The sequence below is a fragment of the Equus przewalskii genome, chromosome 17 (genome assembly GCF_037783145.1).
Source record: "Equus przewalskii isolate Varuska chromosome 17, EquPr2, whole genome shotgun sequence".
NCBI classification, from domain to species: domain Eukaryota; kingdom Metazoa; phylum Chordata; class Mammalia; order Perissodactyla; family Equidae; genus Equus; species Equus przewalskii.
This window is the reverse complement of record NC_091847.1, coordinates 63,122,675-63,146,555: the sequence shown is the minus strand read 5'-3', so window position 1 is coordinate 63,146,555 and position 23,881 is coordinate 63,122,675. Positions and strand designations below refer to the sequence as shown.

At 41.6% G+C, this 23,881-nt stretch overlaps 1 protein-coding gene and 1 pseudogene across 1 annotated transcript in view; one reads left to right on the top strand and one right to left on the bottom strand.

Moving 5' to 3' along the window:
- Positions 1-12,575, bottom strand: part of FAM171B (family with sequence similarity 171 member B) — a 64,178-nt gene extending 51,603 nt beyond the window's left edge. Inside the window, exon 1 of the mRNA XM_008530580.2 lies at positions 12,033-12,575. Coding sequence (XP_008528802.1) covers positions 12,033-12,252 — 220 coding nt within the window. The 5' untranslated portion in view covers positions 12,253-12,575. The remainder of the gene's footprint in view (positions 1-12,032) is intronic.
- Positions 12,454-20,535, top strand: LOC103557860 (tRNA selenocysteine 1-associated protein 1-like; annotated as a pseudogene).
- Positions 20,536-23,881: the final 3,346 nt, after the last annotated feature.

Genomic DNA, 23,881 nt, shown 5'->3' with positions numbered 1-23,881 from the left:
GAGTAGGAAATAAGAATTCTAGAGAATACTAAAGATAACGGGGAAAGGAATTATTATATTGTTATTACAAAAGGAAATGGAAAAAAGTAAATCTAAATAAAAAAATAAGAAAAATTATTTCCTCCTTCTGCTTTTCTATATTATTTTGAAACTCACTTTAAATGTGCTTTCTTCTGGGAAACAGGCCAAATTATTTTCCCCCAAACCTGTGTTTCCACAGTATCCTATATACTCTTCTAACCTGGGACTTACCACACTCTAATATCATTTGTGGTCTCTTTATCTACATCCCCAATGGGTGTTCTTTGCAATCAGTGATGATGAAGTGCCTGGCAAATAGTAGATAATGAGTTTGTTTAAAAGAAGGAAAAAAATGAATGAAATCATTCACTGTAGGAATCTTGTATGTTATCTCCAGCCCCATGTATATTCAAATATGTGTATTCAAATACACGCCAGTTCCTCTTCCCATATATTTTTTTCAAAGCAAGCATTCCTCTTGATCCAAAATCTGTATTCTTGGCCACTGGCCTCCGAAAGCCTACAGCCTTTTCCCCATGTAATGTCCTTTTCATACACACACTTTAGAGAAGCCAGCTCAAGCTTGCAGATAAAAGAAGATACTCAACTGCACAAATATTTATCTATACAGTCACTCATTTGTTCATTTAATAAATATTTATACAGGAACAGAGCCCAAACCAACACAATTAATTGCACCTGGCCTCATCTGGTTTCCAATCTAGACGAGAAGACAAATAAGGAAATACGGAACAGGCGCCTAGCTACAAGTCAATTACAGCCCTTGAGCAAGTAGGAGGTGTTTATGAGAGCACATAACAGAGGAACCTAGCTCAGAGTGGAAAGTCAAAGAAAACCTGTTTAAGAGGTAGATTTAAGCTAATATCTGAAGTGTGAATGCAATTAGCCAGGTGAATGGTGTAGGGGGAGGGGGAGCGTGTTTTAGATCAGGGAAGTGCTGCAAGCAGAGAAACAACCTGTACAAAGGCCCTAAGGTACAAAACCTGTCACACTCAAGCTACAGAGAACTGGAGCACAGTGATGAAGTGGGAGAGAAACTAGATCTGAGACTGGAGTTGTAAATCACGTAAAGCCTTACAGGTCAGGTTAAGACCTCAGACTTGCTTCTCATGTCGTAGGAACCCTAATCAGATTTTTACTTAAAAATAACCACTATTTGGTGGGGGGAGTGATCCCCATAACTGCTCTGGGGAGTATGGATTTTAGAGCATCAAGAATGGACATAATGGGCTGGCCCGGTGGAGCAGCAGTTAAGTGCACACATTCCACTTCAGCGGCCCGGGGTTCGCCGGTTCAGATCCCGGGTGCAGACATGGCACCACTTGGCAAGCCATGCTGTGGTAGTCATCCCACATATGAAGTAGAGGAAGATGGGCACGGATGTTAGCTCAGGGCCAGTCTTCCTCAGCAAAAAGAGGAGGATTGGCAGCAGATGTTAGCTCAAGGCTAATCTTCCTCAAAAAAAAAAAAAAAAAAAGAATGGACATAAGGAGGCCAGTTCATATGCTAACCTGAATCTGAGCTACAGCAGGGGCAGGAAAGAAGGAGAAAAACTAACAGATGAGGACTATTTAGGAGACAGACTTGATGGGGTCTAGTGATTGACCAGATGGAGAGGAAGGCAGAGGAAATGGCAAGGACAGCATCCTCAATGCTCCTTCCTTGGCCAGTGGGGCACTTTATTGGTTTTTAATAACAATGAGGAAGAATGAATGATGAAGGTGGCCAAAAGGTAAAAATTCTAGTTATAAGACAAATAAGTTCTGGGGGTGCAATACAGCATGGTGACTATAGTTTCAAAATAAAAAAAAATAAGGAAGGAGACTTTTTTATTCCCAAAGGTGTGGTAGAAAATCAAGAATCCAGTGTTAGCCATGCTTAAGCTGAGATACCCATGATATAGCCACATAAAGAAGTCAAAATAATTAGTGGATATATTCAGGAGCAAGCTCTGGGGAGACTCAGCATATAGACGGTATTCAAAGAACTGGAGTGAATGAGATCACCTCGTGAGAGGGGAGAGTGAGAACAGAGGCAGAGTGTTAAATTAGTGGAAAAATAAACTATTTTTTCTACTTTTATGTTTTAGAATATAAAGATATTTTAATTACCTATATATTACAATATCAAACATATTATAGTTATCATATTAATATTTATGTATAATTTTTAAAAATATAATGTAATTATTGCATAACAAATTATTTAAGAGTTAAAGACTTGATACTGTATTATTGATAAGGAATATTGATAGGAAAGAAAGAGGAATGAATTGGGTCACCATCTTTTCATCTGCCTTTGTCATACCTATCTCTAAGCTGCTGGATCCATGACAGGCCCCACACACAGCCCCTGCATAGAGCTCTCGTCTGTGAGCCAGTCCCCATCTACACGAAGCACAACGGCCACAGTAAGACTTGGATTTGTCGTGGGTGCCTCTATTTTTTTCCCTCCATGTCTGTGCCCCATGCTGTTCCCTGAAGCTGCAGCTTTCCAAGTCTCAACACATGCTCCTACTTCTCTTTGGAACTTCAGAATGTGTTAAAATACAAATTTCTCCATTTGGATTTTCAAAGGAAAGAAAAATTCTGCAAAAGAAAGCTATTTCTAAAAACAAAGAAATTCTTCACTCTGTTATTCACTTTTTTTTTTAAAGATTTTATTTTTTTTCTTTTTCTCCCCAAAGCCCCCTGGTACATAGTTGTATATTCTTCGTTGTGGGTCCGGCTAGTTGTGGCATGTGGGACGCTGCCTCAGTGTGGTTTGATGAGCCGTGCCATGTCCGCGCTCAGGATTCGAACCAACAAAACACTGGGCCACCTGCAGCAGAGCACACGAACTTAACCACTCAGCCACAGGGCCAGCCCCTGTTATTCACTCTTTTTAGCATCTAGTTTTTCCAATGTAATCAGTTTTTAGTGAAATCAGGAGAGGTATGAATCCAAAAAATGAGTAAGAGGGCCCAGTTGGTGGAATAGTGGTTAAGTGTGTGTGCTCTGCTTCAGCAGCCTGGGGTTTGCGGGTTCAGATCCAGGGCAGACCTACACACCACTCATCAAGCCATGCTATGGCGATGTCCCACATACAAAACAGAAGATTGGCACAGCCGTTAGCTCAGCGACCATCTTCCTCAAGCAAAAGAGGAAGACTGGCAACAGCTATTAGCTCAGGGTCAATCTTCCTCACCAAAAAAAAAAAAAAAAAAGGGCGTAAGATGCGGGTTTCAATGAGTTTAGAAATTACATCCATTTTGAAAGCCTAGAACAGCAGTGGTGATGAAAACAGCAAGTTCAATTGCAGACTTAAATAGCTGTAGACTGAAATTGCTATTTTGACCCCAAAACTGTTTAAAGACCAAAGATTAATACTTGTCTCAGTGGGTAGGGAAAGACTTAGGTTTTTATAAATGCCTGCTTTGAGAATTAATAACAACCAGGGTGGGCCCTCATCTGCTAAGACTGTTTGAGGTTTATAATCAGGCCTGGAGGCATTAGATGACTCACAAAGACATCAGAGCCTTTATTAAGATTATTAACTTAATCTCAATGATCCTATCTTTTAGTGGAACAGCCAAGAGCCAAGCTGCAAAGAGTTTCTGGATTGACTGCCAAAGAATTCCAACAGAGGGTTTTTTCAGGTATAAGGTGTCCTACCAGTTTATTATATAATGAAATCTGGACATAAAACAGTTCAAAGTCATGTGATTTATCAAAAGATATCTATTGCATACTGGTGGCCATTCTACAACAGAATGGACAAGCCAGAGGATGAAAGAATGGACCAAGGGTCGTGCATCCTAAACCATCAGTTCTTTTAAGGGTTAAAGCTTTCTGGCAGAATTGGTCATGCTGCTGTCAAGCTTACGAATTTCACTGACCATATGCACACAATAACAGAAAAACCTCCCAGGTTAAGAACACACAAAAACGTTACTTGAGTCTGAATGTTACCTTTGTTCTTTTCTTACTGAGTCCGCTCACAAAGGACTAATTAACCATGGCGGGCTTTGTTAACCTTTTGGGGGTCAAGGATTCCTTTGAAAACCCTACAGATGCTCTGAACAGTAGATAATTGAAGATTACATAATTTCAGGGTGCTCGTGAACCTTCTACACCCTTCCACTGGCTCCCTAGAACCCCAGCCTTATAAGGTATAAGGGACAGCGAGTCCCCTACACATATAGGGGGAAGAAAGATTCACCTCTGGTGAGTACCTTTCTCCCCCATGAACAATGACATACTTGACACCCTCTCAGACTTGTCACAGCAAGTTATGTTACCTCTCTCTTCTTTTCTCTTGAGCCTCCAAAGTTTTGACCCCCTACATGTTTACAGCCTACATTTACCAAGCTTTCCTGATTCACAAGACTTCTTCCCTATTTGAAATACTAAGGTACAGAAGCAATTTTAAAATACACATTCTTTTGACTCTTCTCATTCACAAACTTGAGTCCACTGGTAGGAAATGTAGGGATTATAAAAAAGCACACTGATCTGCGTCATATTTGCTGTGAAGAAAATCATCAAATTATCCTTAACTGTAAGTTTTATCAGACTTTGTAACTGCCAGATGATACCACAATTTCTTTGAAGATGTGGATGTGTTCTGGCTGAGGTCATATACTCTTCAAACATGGCCAGAGCAAAGCATTTTGGAGAAGGTCATTTCTACCTCATTCTAGTTCCAAGAGCCTATGATTCCAAGAAGGCTTATTATAATCTGCAAAGTGAAAAACTTTCGTTTTAATTATTACATATTTTAATCAATATTAGATGCTACTTCGTTATAAATAGCATTAGAAGATCAGATTGCTTCATATCGTGCTATAAAAATATTTTTGCTGCATATGATTATGAATGAGAGCTACTCTAATATAAAGAAACACTGAAATTTTGGGAAGTACTAAATCATTGTTTTTCTGCTAAAAGTACTGAATCTAATAGCACAAATATATTGTAAAATATACTTTGGGAAGTACTTATTTTATGAAGAGAATTTATCTGTCTTTAAATGAAAATATTTGGAATATACCAACTTTTTAAAAATAAATGAGTAGATTTTTTTTAATTTCAGGTACATAAATTGCATTAATCATAATCAGTGTTTCATGGCACACTCTTATTGATTCATGCATGGTTCATTTTACCTAGTTAGTATTAGTTAGTAGAATAGTTAAATATTTCCTGCTACACCCATTACTCTTGGTAACTTCTCTGCCCTTACACAAAAAGTGTGGCCTCCCTCTATTTCACTTTTATAGTAAATGGATATTCTCCTGGTAGTTTCATCTAAGTCACCCAGACACTTATAAACAAACTCTACGCATGCAAATATGAAAGAACATTAGCAGTATGTTTAAATGGGTCACAAAATCCAGGACCTTTGCAGCTTCTATTCAACCTGGTTATAGTTAACCCATTAGAAACTTGCCCATCTACCCATCCTGTTTGTTTGTGTCACATTCCTATCACAAAAAAACAGAGGAGTAAAAGTGGGACTAAAATCACGGACACTGGTTCTATTCTATGTTAGAAAGGCCTAAGGATATGGAATTCTACAGCATTCCTGGGGTACTCACCCCAGAGACAAGCCAGGGCCCTCACAGCATGAAGCCTGGGATGAGGCTGGACATTTTTACCAGCTTCCCACTGGTCAACTGGTCACCTAAAGTCCAACTAGCATTTAGGGCCACAGATATGAACTGCTATTGGATTGCTATCTAAATGTTCTAAATTTCAGCAGAGCTAACAACTGAATTAAAACTATATAGTCTATAAATAATACTTCTTTACTGAACAGGAACAAAACTAATCTAAGTACAATAATGATAATATTTGGCAAATTTTTTTAATTTTATATTATTCCCTAAATTGTTATGAGATAGAAACCAACTTAAGAAAAAAGCACATTAAATAGAAATTGAAATCTCACATATAAATGAAATTAATTTTAAATCTTAATTTCTACGCAAGGCACAGAACCTTAATATGGAGAGCTTAACGGGTATTATCAACTCGAGATTTCAGATAAGTGTAATGCAATCCTGAGGCATTTTACAGTCTTGGTTCACTAAGTCACTGAGGCAGATCTGACATGTTAGTAATGTCAGAAGCAACTATCATTTCCTTGACACCCTCTACCTTACTTGAAATGGCACTCAGAATCACTGACTCATTTCAGACCCAAGTGAACTGGCCTTTATACTCCCAGACATTAACAACAAGTATTTAAGAATACTGCCTATTCCTGATGACACAGACAATCATAAAAGAAAAAGAATTTAAAAGGCACAGAATCTTATATGTCTTAGAAATACACATTGTGCTTATGCAAGAGGCCAATTAAACAGATATCTCCAAACACAATCTTCAAAACAAACAGAAGCTGCGGGCCCGGCCTGGTGGTGCAGTGGTTAAGTTCGCACTTTCCACTTCGCCGACCTGGGGTTCGCCCGCCTGGGGCTCACTGGCCTGGAGCTCACCGGTTCAGATCCTGGGTGCAGACCTACACACCGCTTATCAAGCCATGCTGTGGCAGGCATCCCACATATAAAGTGGAGGAAGATGGGCACGGATGTTAGCTCAGGGCCAGTCTTCCTCACCAAAAAGAGGAGGATTGGCGGCAGACGTTAGCTCAGGGCTAATCTTCCTCAAAAAAAACCCCAGAAGCTGTTTTCTTAAGCTTATGATGTATTTCACTACAATGCATAGCTTTCATAGTTTTAGAATTTTCTGGGTAAATATTCCAAAGCATACTTTTTCCACTAGCAGATGGAAAATAATATATCCATTTCCTAGCTCAGGCAATTTGGACAAAAGGAAATTAAGACCCATCACACTAAGCCAAGTGAATGAATGACAACACGGCAGCTAACCTAGTCAGACAGAATGCTGACAGAGAAATCAAGTCCAATATTTATATACTTGGGGGGAAGAGTTTTGTTTCAGAAAAATATTTTCTAGTTTCTGTTCTGTCACATTAAGAACACTGAGAAACCACCACTAAAACAAACTGGATTCAAATTCAACACAATGGCATGTGTTTCTCAACCTGTAATCAACACCAAGAAATAGTTCCCTTTGGTTATTAAAATCCTGGAAAGAAATCATAATTACCCCATCTGGGGATATGGCCTTTAAAACATGAGTGCTTTAGATAGAACAGTCAATTTCTCAACCCTCTTCTCCTATTGATTTTCAAATTCCTTGAACAGAAAAAAAGTAAATAAATAAATGCTTTCATAAATGGGAGATTTCAATCAGGTTTGTTTAAATCAAGCTATTTGATTTTACGTAAACAATAATATTCTATATTGAATTTTATTTTTAAATTAAATTTTAAGTGAAGTAGGTTTCAGCTACATAGAATATGAAAAAAAAATTTTTAACATCAAAAGCATACCACTTGGCCCAGCAATTCCACTCCTAGGCATTTACTCAAGAGATATGAAGGCATGTCCACACAAAGATTTGTACAAGAATGTAGCAGCTTTATTTACAATAGCAAAAACTGGAAATAACCCAAATAGCCATCAACAGAAGTGATAAACCAAACCTCGGTAATTCATACCATAGAATACTGCTGAGCAGTAAAAAGGAAGAAACCGTTGAACATGCAACAACGTGGGTGAAACCTATGGAAATCAGACTGAGCTAAGCTAGATACAAGAGAGTGCCTGCTCTATGATTCTATTTTATGCAGCTCTAATATATGATGAAAACAATCAGAACAGCAGTTGTCTCTGGGTAAGGGGCAGGGATTAGAATGGGGCATGAGGGAATTTTCTAGGGTGATGTAAATATTCTACATCTTGATGGGGCGATGGTTACACAGGTACATCCATTTGTCATTAAGCTAAGGTATGCACAGTTCAGTGTATATATGTTTTACCTCAAAAAAAAAACCCTGCATAGAGGAAATGGGTGGAGGTACAGGTGAAACAATTAGAGCAGAATTTTATCACTGTTAAAGTTAGTTAATGGGTATGGACTTTTATTATACTATTCTGTTTACTTTCTACATATTTGACATATTCCAAAATAAAAAGGTTCAAAATTTGTCGGTGAAATGTACAATCAAAAATTGTTACATCAGAAAAATATACTTCTCAAGAAGCTTTCTCTGTATGCAGAAAACATTTACAAAAATCCAGTGGCGATCCCGAGTCTGTGCTTCACATGGAGAATCTGAAATGGAGCTCATTATTTTTTCCAGCTCCTCCCGCCCCCACCTCCAGCATGCCTCCCTTCTAATGGGCCATCACGGTGAATATATGGTTGTCTCAGCTACCACCAGCCCCCAAATTATCCTTCCCTGGCCCTCTAAATATTTATTTCTCACAAATACTGGTGCAGATGGAGAAATGAGAGCTGCTGCACACACCAGAGAAAACAACTCATTTGACAGACAACCTTAGTCTTTATTCTCACTACTGTCTGAAGACCGGGTGTTTTATGAGTTAATGAGAAAATAAAAATTCACTGTTTTTAAATCTTGACTTTGTAAATCTCATATTCAACTTTTTTAAACCTCATTTTCTTATTTCCCAGCAATACAAAGAGATACAAATTTTCAGAATAATAAAATCCAGCGAATACTAACCAACATCAATTTCTCTACTATGGACTATGCTCAGTCACCAAAATGTGTCTTCTTAGTTTTCTAAATTTTGCCTGAGAAAAGTCCTATAGTTTTCCACATAACATGTCCAAGATCAGAAGCACCATACAGACGAAAGAATGAACTCAGGCTCAACCACAGCTATTTACAGATACGTTAATACCCTCCTAGGGCATAATAGGATTATAAGTACACTTGGGTAAAAAACCTTCTTGGGGCGGCCCTGTGGCGCAGCGGTTAAGTTCGTCTGTTCTGTTTCTGGGCAGCCTGGGGTTCGCCTGTTCGGATCCCGGGTATGGACATGGCACCGCTTACCAAAAGCCATGCTGTGGTAGGCGTCCCACATATAAAGTAGAGGAAGATGGGCACGGACGTTAGCTCAGGGCCAGTCTTCCTCAGCAAAAAGAGGAGGATTGGTGGCAGATGTTAGCTCAGGGCTAATCTTCCGCAAAAAAAAAAAATCTTCTTGACAGAACCTCATAAGTGGACTCAAGTATTGGTATCAATCAGTTCTCTATAGTCAGCATAAGATAAAGGCCGAAATTAGCTAAGATTCAAGATCCAAAATTTATATACTTTATAACCTCTACTTACAGATATTTCTACCTAAAATTTCTTTATTTTTATATCTCCCCTGCTAAATTCCAATGAAGAATTTCACATGTTAAACAGCAAATACTTAAAAGGTGAAAATGATCCTTGACGCCAGCATTTTTGTTTGTTCCTTCATCCATTCATTCATTCAACAAACCTATGCATGCCTATGCGTACCAGTACTCTTCTAGGTACTAAAAATATATGTAATTTAATACAATAGGGAACAAAACAGCGTTCATGCCCTCACAGAGCTTACATTCTAGTAAGAGGAGACAGGCTCCTTAGGATGATGAGTGACCTGGAGGAGAATGAGTATGAAAGGGCACGCAGATTCCTATCTCACGTAGCTGGTCAGGAAAGCTTCGGAGATATAGTAATATTTCAGCAAACCTGAAGAACGTGAAGTTCCAGAATTCCAGAGAGAAAGTCCAGGTAGAGAAAACGGCAAGTGCAAAGGCCCCATCCCAGGGCCCCCTTGCAAACTGAAGAAACTGAGAGCCAGCGTAGCTACAGTGGAGCGAGTCAGGGGCACAGCTGCGGGTGATGGGAGGGGGAGGGGCGGACAGGGGACCCAGGCCTTTGCAGGCCATCTTCAGGATCTGGGCGTGCATTTGGGAGAGATGGGAAGCCACTAGAGGACTGTGAGCAGAGATGATCCTATTTAATGTTTTTAAAAACATCACTAGCTGTGTGAGGAGAAGAGATAGTGGAAAACAAAGGTTGAAGCAGGAAGACCGGTTCACCCTAGAGATCACGGCGCGCTCAGAGGACTATTTTAACTTCACTTGTTTATAGGTTGTTTGTGATCTGACTCCATATCCCAATAACTAAACAACAATCAACTGAATTGTTCTCTTGTTTGCCGCGGGCTTGGGGAGCTAGAGTTTCTGAGGCAGAAGCAAGAGTTATCATATGGTACTTTTCAGGCTCTGGTCTGACCCATGGGCTAGTGGCTCCTTCCTCTTGATCGCTCTAATAGGTAAATGAGACAAAAACTCCTAGTTTCCCGAACAATCATCCTTTTCAAAAATATTCCCTCACAAATATCAGAAAAATATTTTAATGTCCACGCTACATACAAAAGATTTCACATGCCACAACGAGAAGGACCCACAACTAAAATATACAACTATATACTGGAGGGATTTGGGGAGAAAAAGCAGAAAAAAAAAGATTTCATCTCGCAGTTATTCGTAAACCTCGTCACAACATATCTGTATCATAGTAGTCAAAACACATTAAACGAATATGCCTGAAAGATAAACTGAAATAAAAATATATTGCAAATCATAAAATCCACCAACACTCTCTCAGACTTGTTTCATAGTTAATTTATGAAATCCTTCTCATAATGAAGACAGGCTCTCCAACTCTCCTCTCTCATTTCCCTACGTTTAGCAAATAGCAGCCTCGCGCAAACCATGTTAGCACTTCCAGTTGTAAAAACCCAGGTAGGAAAACCAGCACACACACCACACCTTTCAGGACTCTTAGCCACACTCGAGTGTTATTAGTTGGTGTAGGCACCCGCACACTTTGGTGATTTCATCCTCTGCTCCAAGCACTCTGATAAATTAAATCATCCTGGCTGTGTCACGAACTGCAGCTGGCATGCCTGAGTATTGCTCTTTGATGATGAGCAAGCAGTACAAAATAAGCTGCTGATTCCATTCTTTAAAATCTCATTTTCAGCATCTTGTATCATGTTACTAGGCAGGATTTTAAAACAAAAACAAATGTTATAATTCACGTTGGCTTTTGCAGAAACCTAAGCCCACTTGCCAAAAAATGGATGGGCTTTTCTTCTTTGCAAACAGCAGGCAGCATCTACAGTAGGGAAGGGACTCGGGTGGTGGGTGGGGAGAGGCTTTTAAAAGGGATAATCCAGCTTTCTGCTTACCAGGAGAGCTTTAACGGGGAGGGGGAACAAGGCAGGAAACGAGGGACTGTTCCAGCCACATACACTACAGCGTATTTCCTCATCCTCACGGAATAGTGTCAAGAATCTGCCTCATTAAGTTCTCCTAACAAGTGAGGAGATTCCCCTCTCCAGGGGCAAGCTCCGCCGTGCTAACGTCAGTACCGACTTTATCTTATCTGCCCCCCTCCTCTTTTCCCTTTCCTTCAACTGCAAACTCCTATTTCATTTTGTTTTATTATATCTTATTATACTGAAGGCATTCTTGCAAACTGCCTTAAACCCTTCCCGGGATAAGAAGAGATAGAAACAGATAATAAAATAAATCAAGATTTCTTTCTCCAGGTCTAAATTTAAATACAACAGGCGGGGCGAGACGGTGAAAAAGAGTGTGTGGGTGTCTGTTGCAAGATTTTTCAGTCTCTAGGGGAGAAAAGGATAAAGAGTAGAATGCTAAAGGGATTTGAGAATGTATGTGTGTGTGTGTGTGTGTGTGTGTGAGTGTGTGTGTGTGTGTGTGTGTACAGTCATTCCCAGGGCAGAAGGAAGAATTCAGAAAGAAGGGAGGGAAGAGAAAAAGATCAATGGAGGCAGTCACTCACCCCTACCCCTCCCGACCCCTCCCCACCTTACTGCAGAGCTCTGCGCTTCCCAGAAAGCTCATCACCCAAAGGGCAGATTCCCGAAACCAGAGCACAGCCTGAGTCCTGGCCAGGCAGTCTGGGGAGACTGCGGAGATGGGGATGGGTAGGGACAGGCGATGGGAAGCGATCTAGGGAAGGGGCGAGGAAGCCAGGGACACCAGATGAGCTCTCCGGCGGAGATGGAAAGGCAGGGCCGGGCTGCCCGGACCTACCTGGAACAGTAACGGTGGAGGATGCCCCAGGCACCTCTGGCCTCTCCTCCTCAGCCTCCTCCCGCTGCCGTTGCTGCTGCTGTTGCTGCTGCTGGATGAGGCTGAGATCGGAGCGGCTGAGCTCGGCTCTGGCGGCCGCGGGGACCAGCTGTGCCTTCAGCAACACCGCGGCCAGGCCGAAGAGCAGGGTGCAAGGGACGCGCCGGCTGAGCCTCGCCATGGCCGAGAGCCAGAGGGCCGCGGCGGCATATTGCGGGGCTCCGGGCGGCGGCGGGCGCCAGGGCTGCGGGCTCCGGCAGCGCCCGCTTGCACGCTCCCCCTCGCGCCGTCTGCCTCGCACACCCTCAGCAGGAGCAGGAGGAGGCCGGGAGGCGGAGGGAAGCAGGAGGAGGAGGGGGAAGGCAGCATCCTCCAGCACGTGATGCGCGGGGCGGGGCGAGCCGGGCGCCCCGAGCAGATGCTCGGTTCTCGCCCGCAGCCGGGCTGCTGCGAGGGTTAGTGCTCCGCGCGGTGCTAGGGTGGTGGGCTGGGCGGAAGCCGCCAAGGATCAACGAGAAAGGAGTCCTTCTGCGGGCTGGCAGACCTTCAGACCCTCCAGCCCCTACCGAGGCTCCGGGAAATTTTGCACAAAGTGGAATAAAATTCCCCCCACCTGGCCCTGAAGTAGAGGAGAGGTGATAGGTTGATTACCTTCCTACAACACTTACCGCATCAGTGGCTGAAAAAGCTAGGGTCTCCTAACTAAATAGGCTTTGCTCATCATGGCCATCATTGGTTAGCTAGAAATTAAACTGTGGCTCTCCAGATTTTGACTAAACTTCCTTTTTCTGCCCAAGTGGGAATCTCTTTCTGTATCATAAAATATTCTTACGTACATTTTGTATAATTGGTAGCCTAAGTTTTTCATTTGTTCAAAACATATTCTACTAAATGCGCACTAGGTGCTTACAGTATGCCAGCCGTTAGTCAGGTGTTTGGAACAAGCAAGATACAACCCCTGCGTTCTAGGAGCTCACTACCTGTTAGGGTAGAGGAACATACAAGCAAATTATAATCCAGTGTGTGGTTGCCACTGGGGAAACACTACGTGTAGAGGTTGCAATGAATTGGAAGAAATTATGTGGGATACGGAAGGGGGCTATAAAATACTCGGGAAGGTGGAGTTTAAAGAAGAATAAGAATTCCACACGTAGCTGGGAGCAATCGGGTCATCTAAAAAGTAGAGCAGCATGGGGGGCGGGGGCGTGGCGGTGCGCGCGCGCGCGCGCCTCGCACAAAGCGCAAAGGAGTTTAACAGCACAGTGTGCTTGGAAAACTGTGAGCAATGATTGTGACAGAGTGACAGTGTTTTAAATTGAAAAGGAGACTGGAGATCAGGTCACTAAAAAAGTAATAGCGGACGCTTCTATGGTACTTCATATGTGCCAGGCACCATTCAAGCACTCTTTATATGTTAACTCTTGTAATAACCTTAGATGCTATAATAAATTCAAGTAAATTTCAAGGAAATTGAAATTTACGCTGCAAGTGACTGTGAAGTAGTGAAAGAAATTAATCAGGAAAGAGACTCGCCACCAGTCTGCATTTTAGAAGGATCATTTTGCTGTCAGCATGGAAGATTGATTACACAGGGTAGATCAGAGGAGAGGAGACCAGTTCAGAGGTGTTTGCAAAAGCCCATGAGGCGATGGCCAAGGCTTTTGAGACTGGAAAAGAGAGGAAATGAGTGAGACATTCAATATTTAGGGCTGGAATCAACAGAGATGGCTGGCTGGTTGGGTGGGTGGGAGGGGAAGGGAGAAGGAGAGAAATGAGTGTGTCTAGCATAACAGTCAAATTGCCAGATTCAGATCCTGGGTGGCTGCTTAGAACATTATCGAGATTAACTGGTAGTACAGCCTGCAGAATAGGGTGAGAGGCCACAGCTTGTTCAACTATAGTCTTTTTGCATTTGGAGTGCCTGTGGGACATCTCATAGTCTAATGTAAATGTGATCTGACTGCGACCTCGGTCAGTCACCATCATTCTTGATTCAGCTGATTTGGCTATTGGACAATCCCTCTCCACTCTCACCATTCTTCTGTGTGTTTCTCCCACATGCTTTTCTTAAGTAAAATGCAATTAAAACTTTCCAACTTGCTGGAAAAGAACAAACTTCTCAATAGTGGAAAATTATTCTTTGATCAATGGTATAAAAATAATGCCTATAGAACCATAAAGTAAAATAATAATAATAGGCATTTTACATGCATTATCTCTTTGTATCCTCAGAGCAATCCTACAAGCTAGCTCTCATCCTATTTAGCAAATGGAAACACTGGCAATCAGAGAGGCTACTGTCTCCCCAAAGCTACTCTAATATGTGACTCTAACTGCACTGTTTGAAACTTTTACCATGAGCTTGTATTGCTTTTTTAGTGATGTTTTAGACAAAAATAAAGTATGGGGGCTACATAATTTTTGGAAAACAGATGCCAAAGTGTGGGTTCTCGCAGTGAATGCCATTGTTCCATCACGGCTCTGCCTCGCCTATGCGAGCAGGAGCTATTGGGGGAGGCTGAAGGCAGAGAGCCTTCACTAGTCTCACCAAGCTGTTTTTGTTGCATTTTCTTCCAATTTACCTCTGCCTGAAAGAAAGGAGAAAATGGAAATGGCTCCAAAAACCTGACTTGCAGGAAGAAAGGAAGGCTTCCAGGATTTCTGTCCTTCTGCGTTATGGTGGCCAAGTCATCTTTAACATATCGGAAGCTGACCCTCCAGAGGCAAAGCCGCTGATTACACAGCCCCCAATAGAGGGTGGACGTCAAAGCCTTCAGTACTATGGACTGTTTAAAGAAATAAGTTTTGTCGATCAACATGGTCTTGACATAGTTTTTAAATGCCCCATTGCTCATACAGCTTATGCCTAATTTCTGTGCAATATACAAATCTATATTATCTGATGCAATCAGGGCTAGTAATTGGTGAATCAAAAAAGATGGTGAAGAAACATAAAAATCAATATATCTTAATTATATTTTAAACTGCTTATTTTATCTTAAAATAAGTAAAAGCAGATTCATTTACCAATCTTTTGATGTAGGGCTAAAAATTGAGGGTTTTTTTGAGTATCTAACCACATCCTAGGGTTTGAAGTCATAAACCACCATTACAGTGCACCCCTATGATTTGCAGTTTTAGTTTAAGTGGAAGGCGTTCTTAAAGACTCTTGACAAACAATGTGAGTGCCAATTCCTTCTATTTTCAATTTTTTCCCAAATGTTTGCAATTTTCTCACTCACTTACTATTAAACTTAGTTTACATAGAAAAATGCACTTTGCTCAAGTTTATATTTCATCCATTCCTTATAACACATAGAAGTGACAAAAACAAGTTTGTGAACAAGCATAACTGACTCAGCACACACACCAACTGGTGGGGACAAAACCAAGCAGATATTCAGGAAGGTGTATCCTGCCGCCTGCGTGTGCTTCACGCGTCAGTCAGTGTGATTTACAAAGAAATGGAAGATGCCAGTTGATCTAGGACGTTATTTTCAGTTTCCTAATTCATGATACTGTTCATGCTTAGTACAATATAACCATAAATGTTAGAACTTCTTCATTTTTATAAAACTACTACAAGAGCCACCAGAAAGCAAAGAATAATACTATGCATATATAATATATTAATTCTTCCCTGCTTGAAATCTACCAGTACCCCCCCCCCCACCCCACTGTTCTTGGCACAAAGTCCAAAATCCTGAACAGACTTACGAAGCCCTTTATAATCTATCCTCTGACCACCCAGGCTCATCTTTTAATATTTCTTACATAAACACTTACACACAGAGAGAGAGAAGGGAGTTTTCTTATTGCCTTGAACTAGACTGATTTGGGTTGCCCCTAGACCTTAACATACTGATTTCCTCTGCCTGGAACTCTGCTCCTCACCTCTTTAACTGGCAAGCTCGCATAGAGCCAGAAGGTCCAGCTTAGATATGACTTCCTCCAGGATACGTTCCCTGGCATCCTTAGCTTTGATTAGGTACTCCTGCTTTGAGCTTGCAGGACACCTCATATTTTCCCTTAGGACTCTGTTATTTAAAAAGGATACTTACTTGCCTATATCCTCACTAGCGTAGGTTCCGCAAGGGTCAGGGCCATCATGTTCACAGCTGTGTCTCCAGCTCCTACCACAATGCCTAACACTGATTGTTTGATTACTTGGTTGATTAAATCAATAAATCAATTTTATGAGGCAGAACTATTGGTTAATGGAGGAGAGCCCTGGAATCAGGCTGCTCTGGTATCTACCACTCACAGCTTTGTGTGTGATTTACAAAAGATTTGGGCCTCGGTGTTCTCAAGTGTATAGTGGGAGAAATAATAGAGCCTAAAAGAGGTAAAAAAAAATGACATAATGTAAAATTAGAGTTTCTTGCTATAGAAACTGTTCAGTAAATGTCAGCTGTTACTTCTTTGGTTAATGTATGCATGTTTATTCTGTTTCATTTATATATATTTTATAATGTATATAAAATTTCATATTATATGTAGTCAATTCTCATTTTTCTTGTTAGTTGTGTTCTATAAAGTCACTGCAAACACTAAATTAGCAAATACTGAACCATTGCTCCTAGGAGGAATACAGTCTGGTTCCTGCCAGCCTCTGGTCATAACATTTTTATCAACTGAACAATACATAACCTTGTTTTATGTGTGTTTCTGTTTAAAGACACCTTATTTATTATATATTGCAGTGCATTAATATTGAGCTCACAGCCAACAGCACTATAACTCATGCCTGAAAGAAGCTTATCTAATGCATGTATTTTCTCTGTAAGGCACAGCACAGCCTTCTTGGGTTTAGGAACAGTGACAGCTCTTCAGCACTATAATTGGGGGCTATTTTAAACAACAAAATCTCCAATGAAAAGTACAAAACTGAACAAAAAAAACTGGCACTAAATAGACCATAAAAAGGACCCTTGTATCTAGTATGAGAGCCGAAAGAAGGAAGAGCATCACCTCATTTGAACTCAGCTGGGCATATGTATGTTGGGCAACTCAAATTTTTCACTGCTTTGCACATTTCCAGGAATAACCATGAAAGTACTGATTTGGGCATTATAAATACATTTTAGCAAATAGGCAAATTTGGAAATATGGAATCATGAATAATGAGGATCAACTGCATATGTTTGTGTGTGTAATATATATAATGTATTTCTTTTGGTGTACATAAGAAAGATTGGATAAAATAAATTATTGGGAGCCGAATAACTCTGGAAAGAAAATATGAATGCTATCAAGGATTAAGAAAGAACCCACCTCTGCAGTTCCAGGCTCCAGGGCTGCCCCAGGGCTAGGCTGGCCCCTGAGCCCCAGGCAACAGGCTAGCACCTTTGGACACAGCCTCCAGGCCAGCCTTCATGGCCCCAAACCAGGCCTGCCCCAGTGTCAGAGCGATCCCTGTGGCCCCAGGCTCCAGGCCCTCTCCCCACCAATATCTACAAATCAATCAGTGTGATACATCACAGTAACAAAATGAAGGACAAAAGTCATATGATCATCTCAATAGATGCAAAAAAAGTCTTTGACAAAATTCAACACCCTTTTATGATTAAAAACAAAAACCTCTTAACAAATTAGGTATTAAAAGGATGCACCTCAACATAACAAAGGCTGTATATGACAAGCCTACAGCTAATGTCATTCTCAATGGTGAAAAGCAGAAAGCTTTTCCTCTAAGATTAGGAAGAAGACAAAATTGCCCAAGACAAAATTGCCCGCTCTGACTACTTCTGTTAAATATCATACTGGCAGTCCTAGCCAGAGCAATTAGGCAAAAAAAAAAAGAGATAAAAAAGCATCCAAATCAGAGAAGACATAAAATTGCCTCTGTTTGTAGATAACATGGTACTAGATATAGAAAATCCTAAAGTCTCCACCAAAACTGTTAGAACTAATCAATGAATTCGGTAAAATTGCAGGATACAAAAATCAACATACAAAAATCAGTTGTGTTTCTGTACACTAACAATGAACTATCTGAAAAAGAAATTAAGAAAACAATCCCATTTACAACAGCATCAAAAAAAACCCTTAGGAATAAGTTTAACCAAGGAGATAAAAGATCTGTACACCGAAAACTATAAAACATTGATGAAAGAAATTAAAGAAGACACAAATAGTTGGAAAGATACCCTTTGTTCATGGATTGGAAGAATTAACATTGTTAAAATGTCCATACTTCTCAAAGCCATCTATAGATTCAATGCAAAGCCTAGCAAAATTCCAATAGCATTTTTCACAGAAATAGAAAAAACAATCCTAATATTCATATGGAATCAAAAAGAATGTGAATAGCCAAAGCATTCTTAGCAAAAAGAACAAAGCGGGAGACATCGCACTACTTGATTTCAAAATATAGTACAAAGCAATCGTAGTCAAAACAGCACTGGGCTGGCCCTGTGGCTCAGTGGTTAAGTTCACATGCTCCCCTTCGGTGGCCTGAAGTTTGCCAGTTCGGATCCTGGTCACAGACAGGACATACACACTGGTAATCAAGCCATGCTGTGGTGGCATCCCACATAGAAGAACTAGAATGACTTATAACTAGGATACACAACTATGTGCTGGCGCTTTGGGGAAAAAACAAATTGGCAACAGATGTTAGCTCAGGTGCCAATCTCTAAAAAAAAAAAGAAGGGCAAACTGGTACTCTGAAAACTATGAAATTTTGTTCAAAGAAGTTACAGTGGATCTAAATTAATGGAAAAACATCCAAGGTTCATGAATCAGAAACGTAACATTGTTAAGATGACAATACCCCCAAAGTGACCTACCGAATCAACACAATCCTTATCACAATCCCAGATGACTTCCTTGTAGAAACTGACAAGCTGATTCTAGAATTCACATGGAATTGCGTGGGACCCCGGATAGCTAAAACAATCTTGAAAAATAAGAACAAAATAGGACTCATATTTTCTGATTTTAAAGTTTACAACAATCCTATGGAGGCCCGCCTACGGATAGGTGCCCTGGAGCCTACGTGGATGAGAACTTCACTGCCAGAGCCCTTGCCTCCACAGGGGAGACCAGGATAAGTGTCAAAATTACCCAAAACAGCCTCACTGGACTCCCAGCTGGCTGCTGTTTTGTAGAATGCACAGATTTGGCAACAGCTGGGAAGTGTTTGCATAAAATTAATGGGAAACATCATCTAAGAGCCACACCTGCAAAATGTTTTAAAGTGAACTATGCCACTTGTAGGAAATAACCAAATAATAGCCCTGAGTACTGCCTCTTTTGGGGGAGGGTCTGATCCAAGATGTGGATGATGGCAAGCTTTTAGAATTCTTCATCTACATCTGCCGCTCCTGTCAGGAAAGCAAGGTGGTTTTGGATGAGGGCTATGGTTTTGTGAAACCATTGGGCTATGGTTTTGTCAAATTCACGGATGAATTCACAGATGAAAAGTGGGTCATATGATTCAAATAGCTACTAAACCCTGGGTTTAGAGGCCCTTCCCAGGTGACAGGCATGTAAATCATTAAGATTCTCTGAGGTCAGAAAGGATGTATTATCTGCTTTATGTCAAAAAGCAATAGTTTTTGGAAATTTACCAATGAACAGGAACAGAAGCAAACCCTTACAAAGTGCCAGGAAGCAGTGGGGCGGGGGTCTAAACAGGCACTGCTGAGCATAGCAATCCCTAACGTGAGCCATGTGGAGCTGGTGGAATACAGTCAGATGTGCAGTTACAGCTACAACCAGTATTACCAGCAGTACCAGAACTACCACTCCTGGTGGGGTCATGACCAGAGCACAGGCAGCCACAGCAACAGTTCCTCCCAGTGTGGCCATACCCAGAGTACCATGCAGACATATTGTTCCGCCACATGCCCAGCCGAGTGAGCAGTGCCCGATACGTTGCCAAGAGACCAAAGAAAAGACCTAGAGACAGCAAACAAGACATAAGGGTTTATTGGGAAGTTCCGTACAGGGAGGGTCCAGTGGCAGCCAGCTGGACTGAAATGGACACGGCTACCGGCCCCTGAGAGAAGCTTGCTTAAGTAGGCAGAGGAACAAAGGCTGCATGCTTGCCAAGGGGGACTGTCCCTGTATGACCTGCATTCCAAGGACCAGAGCCCCATGCTCCGCCCCCCGCCGCCCCCCACCAAGGGCCTCCGTGTTCCCTCAGATCTCAAGGGTCTTTGTGCTAACTCTCCAATGAGAAAACAGCTGGGTTAACCAAGCCCAGGACTGTTATCATTGTGAGTGCTGGTACATAGCCCAGACAAGGAGCCTCAAGGACACATGGTCTTAAAAGGGCACACCAGCTAGTGCCCCTACACATATGAAGAAGTTGCACTCGATCGATGACCCCGTGCCACAGCTGGGTGTCACTGAGGCCAACAAGGAGTTCATAGAGCAGACTGAGGAGCTGTATGATGCACTGATGGACTGTCACCGGCAGACCCTGTACAACTGTCTCCAGAGATCCCCACCATGACTTAGCCAGGACAAAGGAGAAGCCAGAGTGGGCCGTGAGAGGGAGAAGGCAGACTCCTTTTGAAAAAAAAAAATTGCAAGAACTTTGGCTTTTTTGAAAATATGATTTGTAAGTTTTAGTGATGAACTCTTTCACTAAATTATGAATATTCCTGAAATACTGCTGCCTTCGTTTGTTAGTAAACCATTTAATTTGAGTTTGAAAACCAAGGGACCGACTGTTGAAGAGGGTTGAACAGGTTCAAATTTGTATTTCTTTAGGGGCCAGCCCGGTGGTGCAGTGGATAAGTTCGCACGTTCTGCTTCTTAGTGGCCTGGGGTTCGCTGGTTCGGATCCCGGGTGCAGACATGGCACCACTTGGCACACCATGCTGTGGTAGGTATCCCATATATAAAGTAGAGGAAGATGGGCACGGATGTTAGCTCAGGGCCAGTCTTCCTCAGCAAAAAGAGGAGGATTGGCAGCAGGTGTTAGCTCAGGGCTGATCTTCCTCAAAAAAAAAAAAAAATTTGTATGTCTTTGAACAAGAATCATTTACCCAGGTAGGACTATCCATTCTCCTGGAGATAATAACAGTTTGGGATTATTAACCAAAATAGGTCATTCAAACAGCTACTAAACCCTGGGTTTAGAAGCCCTTCTCAGGTGACACGCATGTAAATCATTAAGATTCTCTGAGTCAGAACACATGGATTATGTGCTATGTGTCAAACCGTGGGCAATTTTATCCAAGGCATTTCAGGCATCCTCCTTCCTCCAACAGATTTGCTCTAAGTCTGGTGACTGGGTAGAGAAGAGTTCATTAGGCATTCCAGCTGGGATAGGCCAATGTGTGACAGGAAGTGATGGAACCAGCTAAACCTAGACCAAAAGGCTCAAGACTTGGGGGTTGGGGGGGGGGGGAGGACTCAGAGAGCGTAGCCATGAGGCACAAAGAATTATTCACAGACTTTGAAACCAAATGGAGTTTGCTCAGCTGGATTTTACAATTGCTTTGGACCAGTGATTTCCTTTTTTTGTTCCCTTTTTTCCCTTTTTTGAATGAGAATGTCTATAATTATTGTAACATGCCTGTTGCACCATTGTATGTTGAAAGCACGTAACTTTTTCTTTAGTTTCACAGGTCCACATATAGAGAATCGTATCCCAGGATGGATCATAAACCAAGCCTCACCGATACCCAGTTTGGATGATTTAAATAATGAGATTAGGGACATTCAATCTGATGAGATGAAGAAGGGATTTTGGTCTTTGAGTTGACGCTGTAATGGTTTGATTGGGGGGACTTTGGTATGGGTTGAATGTATTCTGCATATGAGACTGATGCGAACCTTTGAGGGCCAGAGGTGGACTGTGGTAGACATAATAACACCCCCCAAAAGATGCCCATGACCTAATCCCTGGTTCTCTGAATGTGTGACCCTTCAGAGCAAAAGGCCCTTGCGGTAATTTAAAACTACTTCATTGTCCAAGGCACGAGAAAGTACTGAGGCTCACCCAGTGACCAAGCCTGCATGGATGTAGGGGAGGCTATGGAGTGAGGAAGGGAAGAACTGGCTGTGGGGAATTAGAGGTGAGAAGGGACTGTTTCTGTTTGATGCGTAAACCAGATTCTCAGCTCTGTTACTGAGTCACTCCTATGCTGCAGCTGCTTTAGGATTCCCTTGAGCGACCAGGGCTGTGCAGCAGGATCGACGTGCCACTAGTTACTGCTGGGTCGTCTCTATTCCTTGCAATCACTGAATACCCGTGGAGTGATTGAGAGAAGACCCTTGAAGTTGAGTTTGGTAATTTAGCACCACATGGTGGGAAGTGTGTGGCTCTGGTTTAGTCATAAAGGAGGCTCAAGTCGAAAAGTCAAAATTGGTATACTGAGAAGTAGGAAATTTGCTCATTCTTTAATAAACTCTTCCCTTTGGTTTCCTCACTAAAGTATACTGAAAATTGCAAAATCATCCACTTGTCTGCCAATTAGGTGAGAATACCTCTGAGTTTTAAAGGTGTTTATGTCACTTCTAATCTCAAAAACAACTTTTTTTTTTGAAGGAAGATCAGCCCTGAGCTAACATCTGCTGCCAATCCTCCTCTTTTGCTGAGGAAGACTGGCCCTGAGCTAACATCCGTGCCCATCTTCCTTCACTTTATATGTGGGACGCCTACCACAGCATGGCTTGCCATGAGGTGCCATGTCCACACCTGGGTCCCAAAGCAGTGAACCCCGGGCAGCCAAAGCGGAAGGTGTGCACTTAACTGCTGTGCCAACAGGCCACCCCTCTCAAAAACAACTTTAACTGCACTGTTCAAAGAGGAGAAAATTTATAAGCCATCAGAACGTTCTTGCCTATGGGAAGTTCACCATGTACCCTATACAAGATCAAGAATAACTCCTATTACTCAGGTAGAGAGCATAATTCTCCAAGTTAAATACCACCACTGATAATGTGCATCACTTAGTGCTTTTGAGGGATAACTTTGTAGTAACTGTTAATAGTCTGAATACAAGATTGACTGAAAAGCAATGCCTAAAGATTCCATTTCAACACTCCAACATCTGAGAAATGGTGTAGAACTTTGAGATTACTTCAAGATAGTTTTTTTAAAAATAACACAAATGTAAATTATTCTAAGTTCCAATTCAAAATCTAAACTCCTTTTATTAAACCAACACCAATTTACCTATTTATTATGCTTCAGGAGATGGGGCTGACAAGGAAAGGGACCCAGGAGGTAAAAGGGAATCTAACCATATAACTCTCTAGGCAATTCAGAACAGGTTAGAAAGTGAATAAAGATATCACTTGGAAAAGGATTGGTGTTGCACCAATTGATATGCAGGCATTTCAGCCTATTCACTAGATAATAGCAAATCCATTTTATAAACTGTGAACTAGTAATCTAGGCAGTGTTGCACAGCAGAAGGCATACTGGACTAGGAATCTGAATATGTAAACTGAGGTCCCAATCCTGGCAGTTACTGCTTTGAACAAGTAAGGAACCTTCTGGGCATCATCAACAGTGTGAAGGGGTGAGGTAAACCCCTCCTGATTTGTGTTCAGCAGTTTGACATGGTGTCGGTGGATGGTGTTCTTTGGATTGTCCTGTTTGGGGTTCACTGAGCTTCCAGTCTTGTAGGTTGCTATTTTTTTTATCAAATTTGGAAACTTTGGTTTCAAATATTTTGTCTGCCCCATTTTCTCTTTCCTTTCTTTCTAAGACTCCTTGTGCACCTAGTTAGATTGTCCCACAGGTCCTTGAGGCTTTTATTTTTTAAATCTTTTTTTTTTTTGCCCTCTGTACATCACTTTGGATGAATTCTATCAATGTAAGTTCATTGATCCTTTTTTCT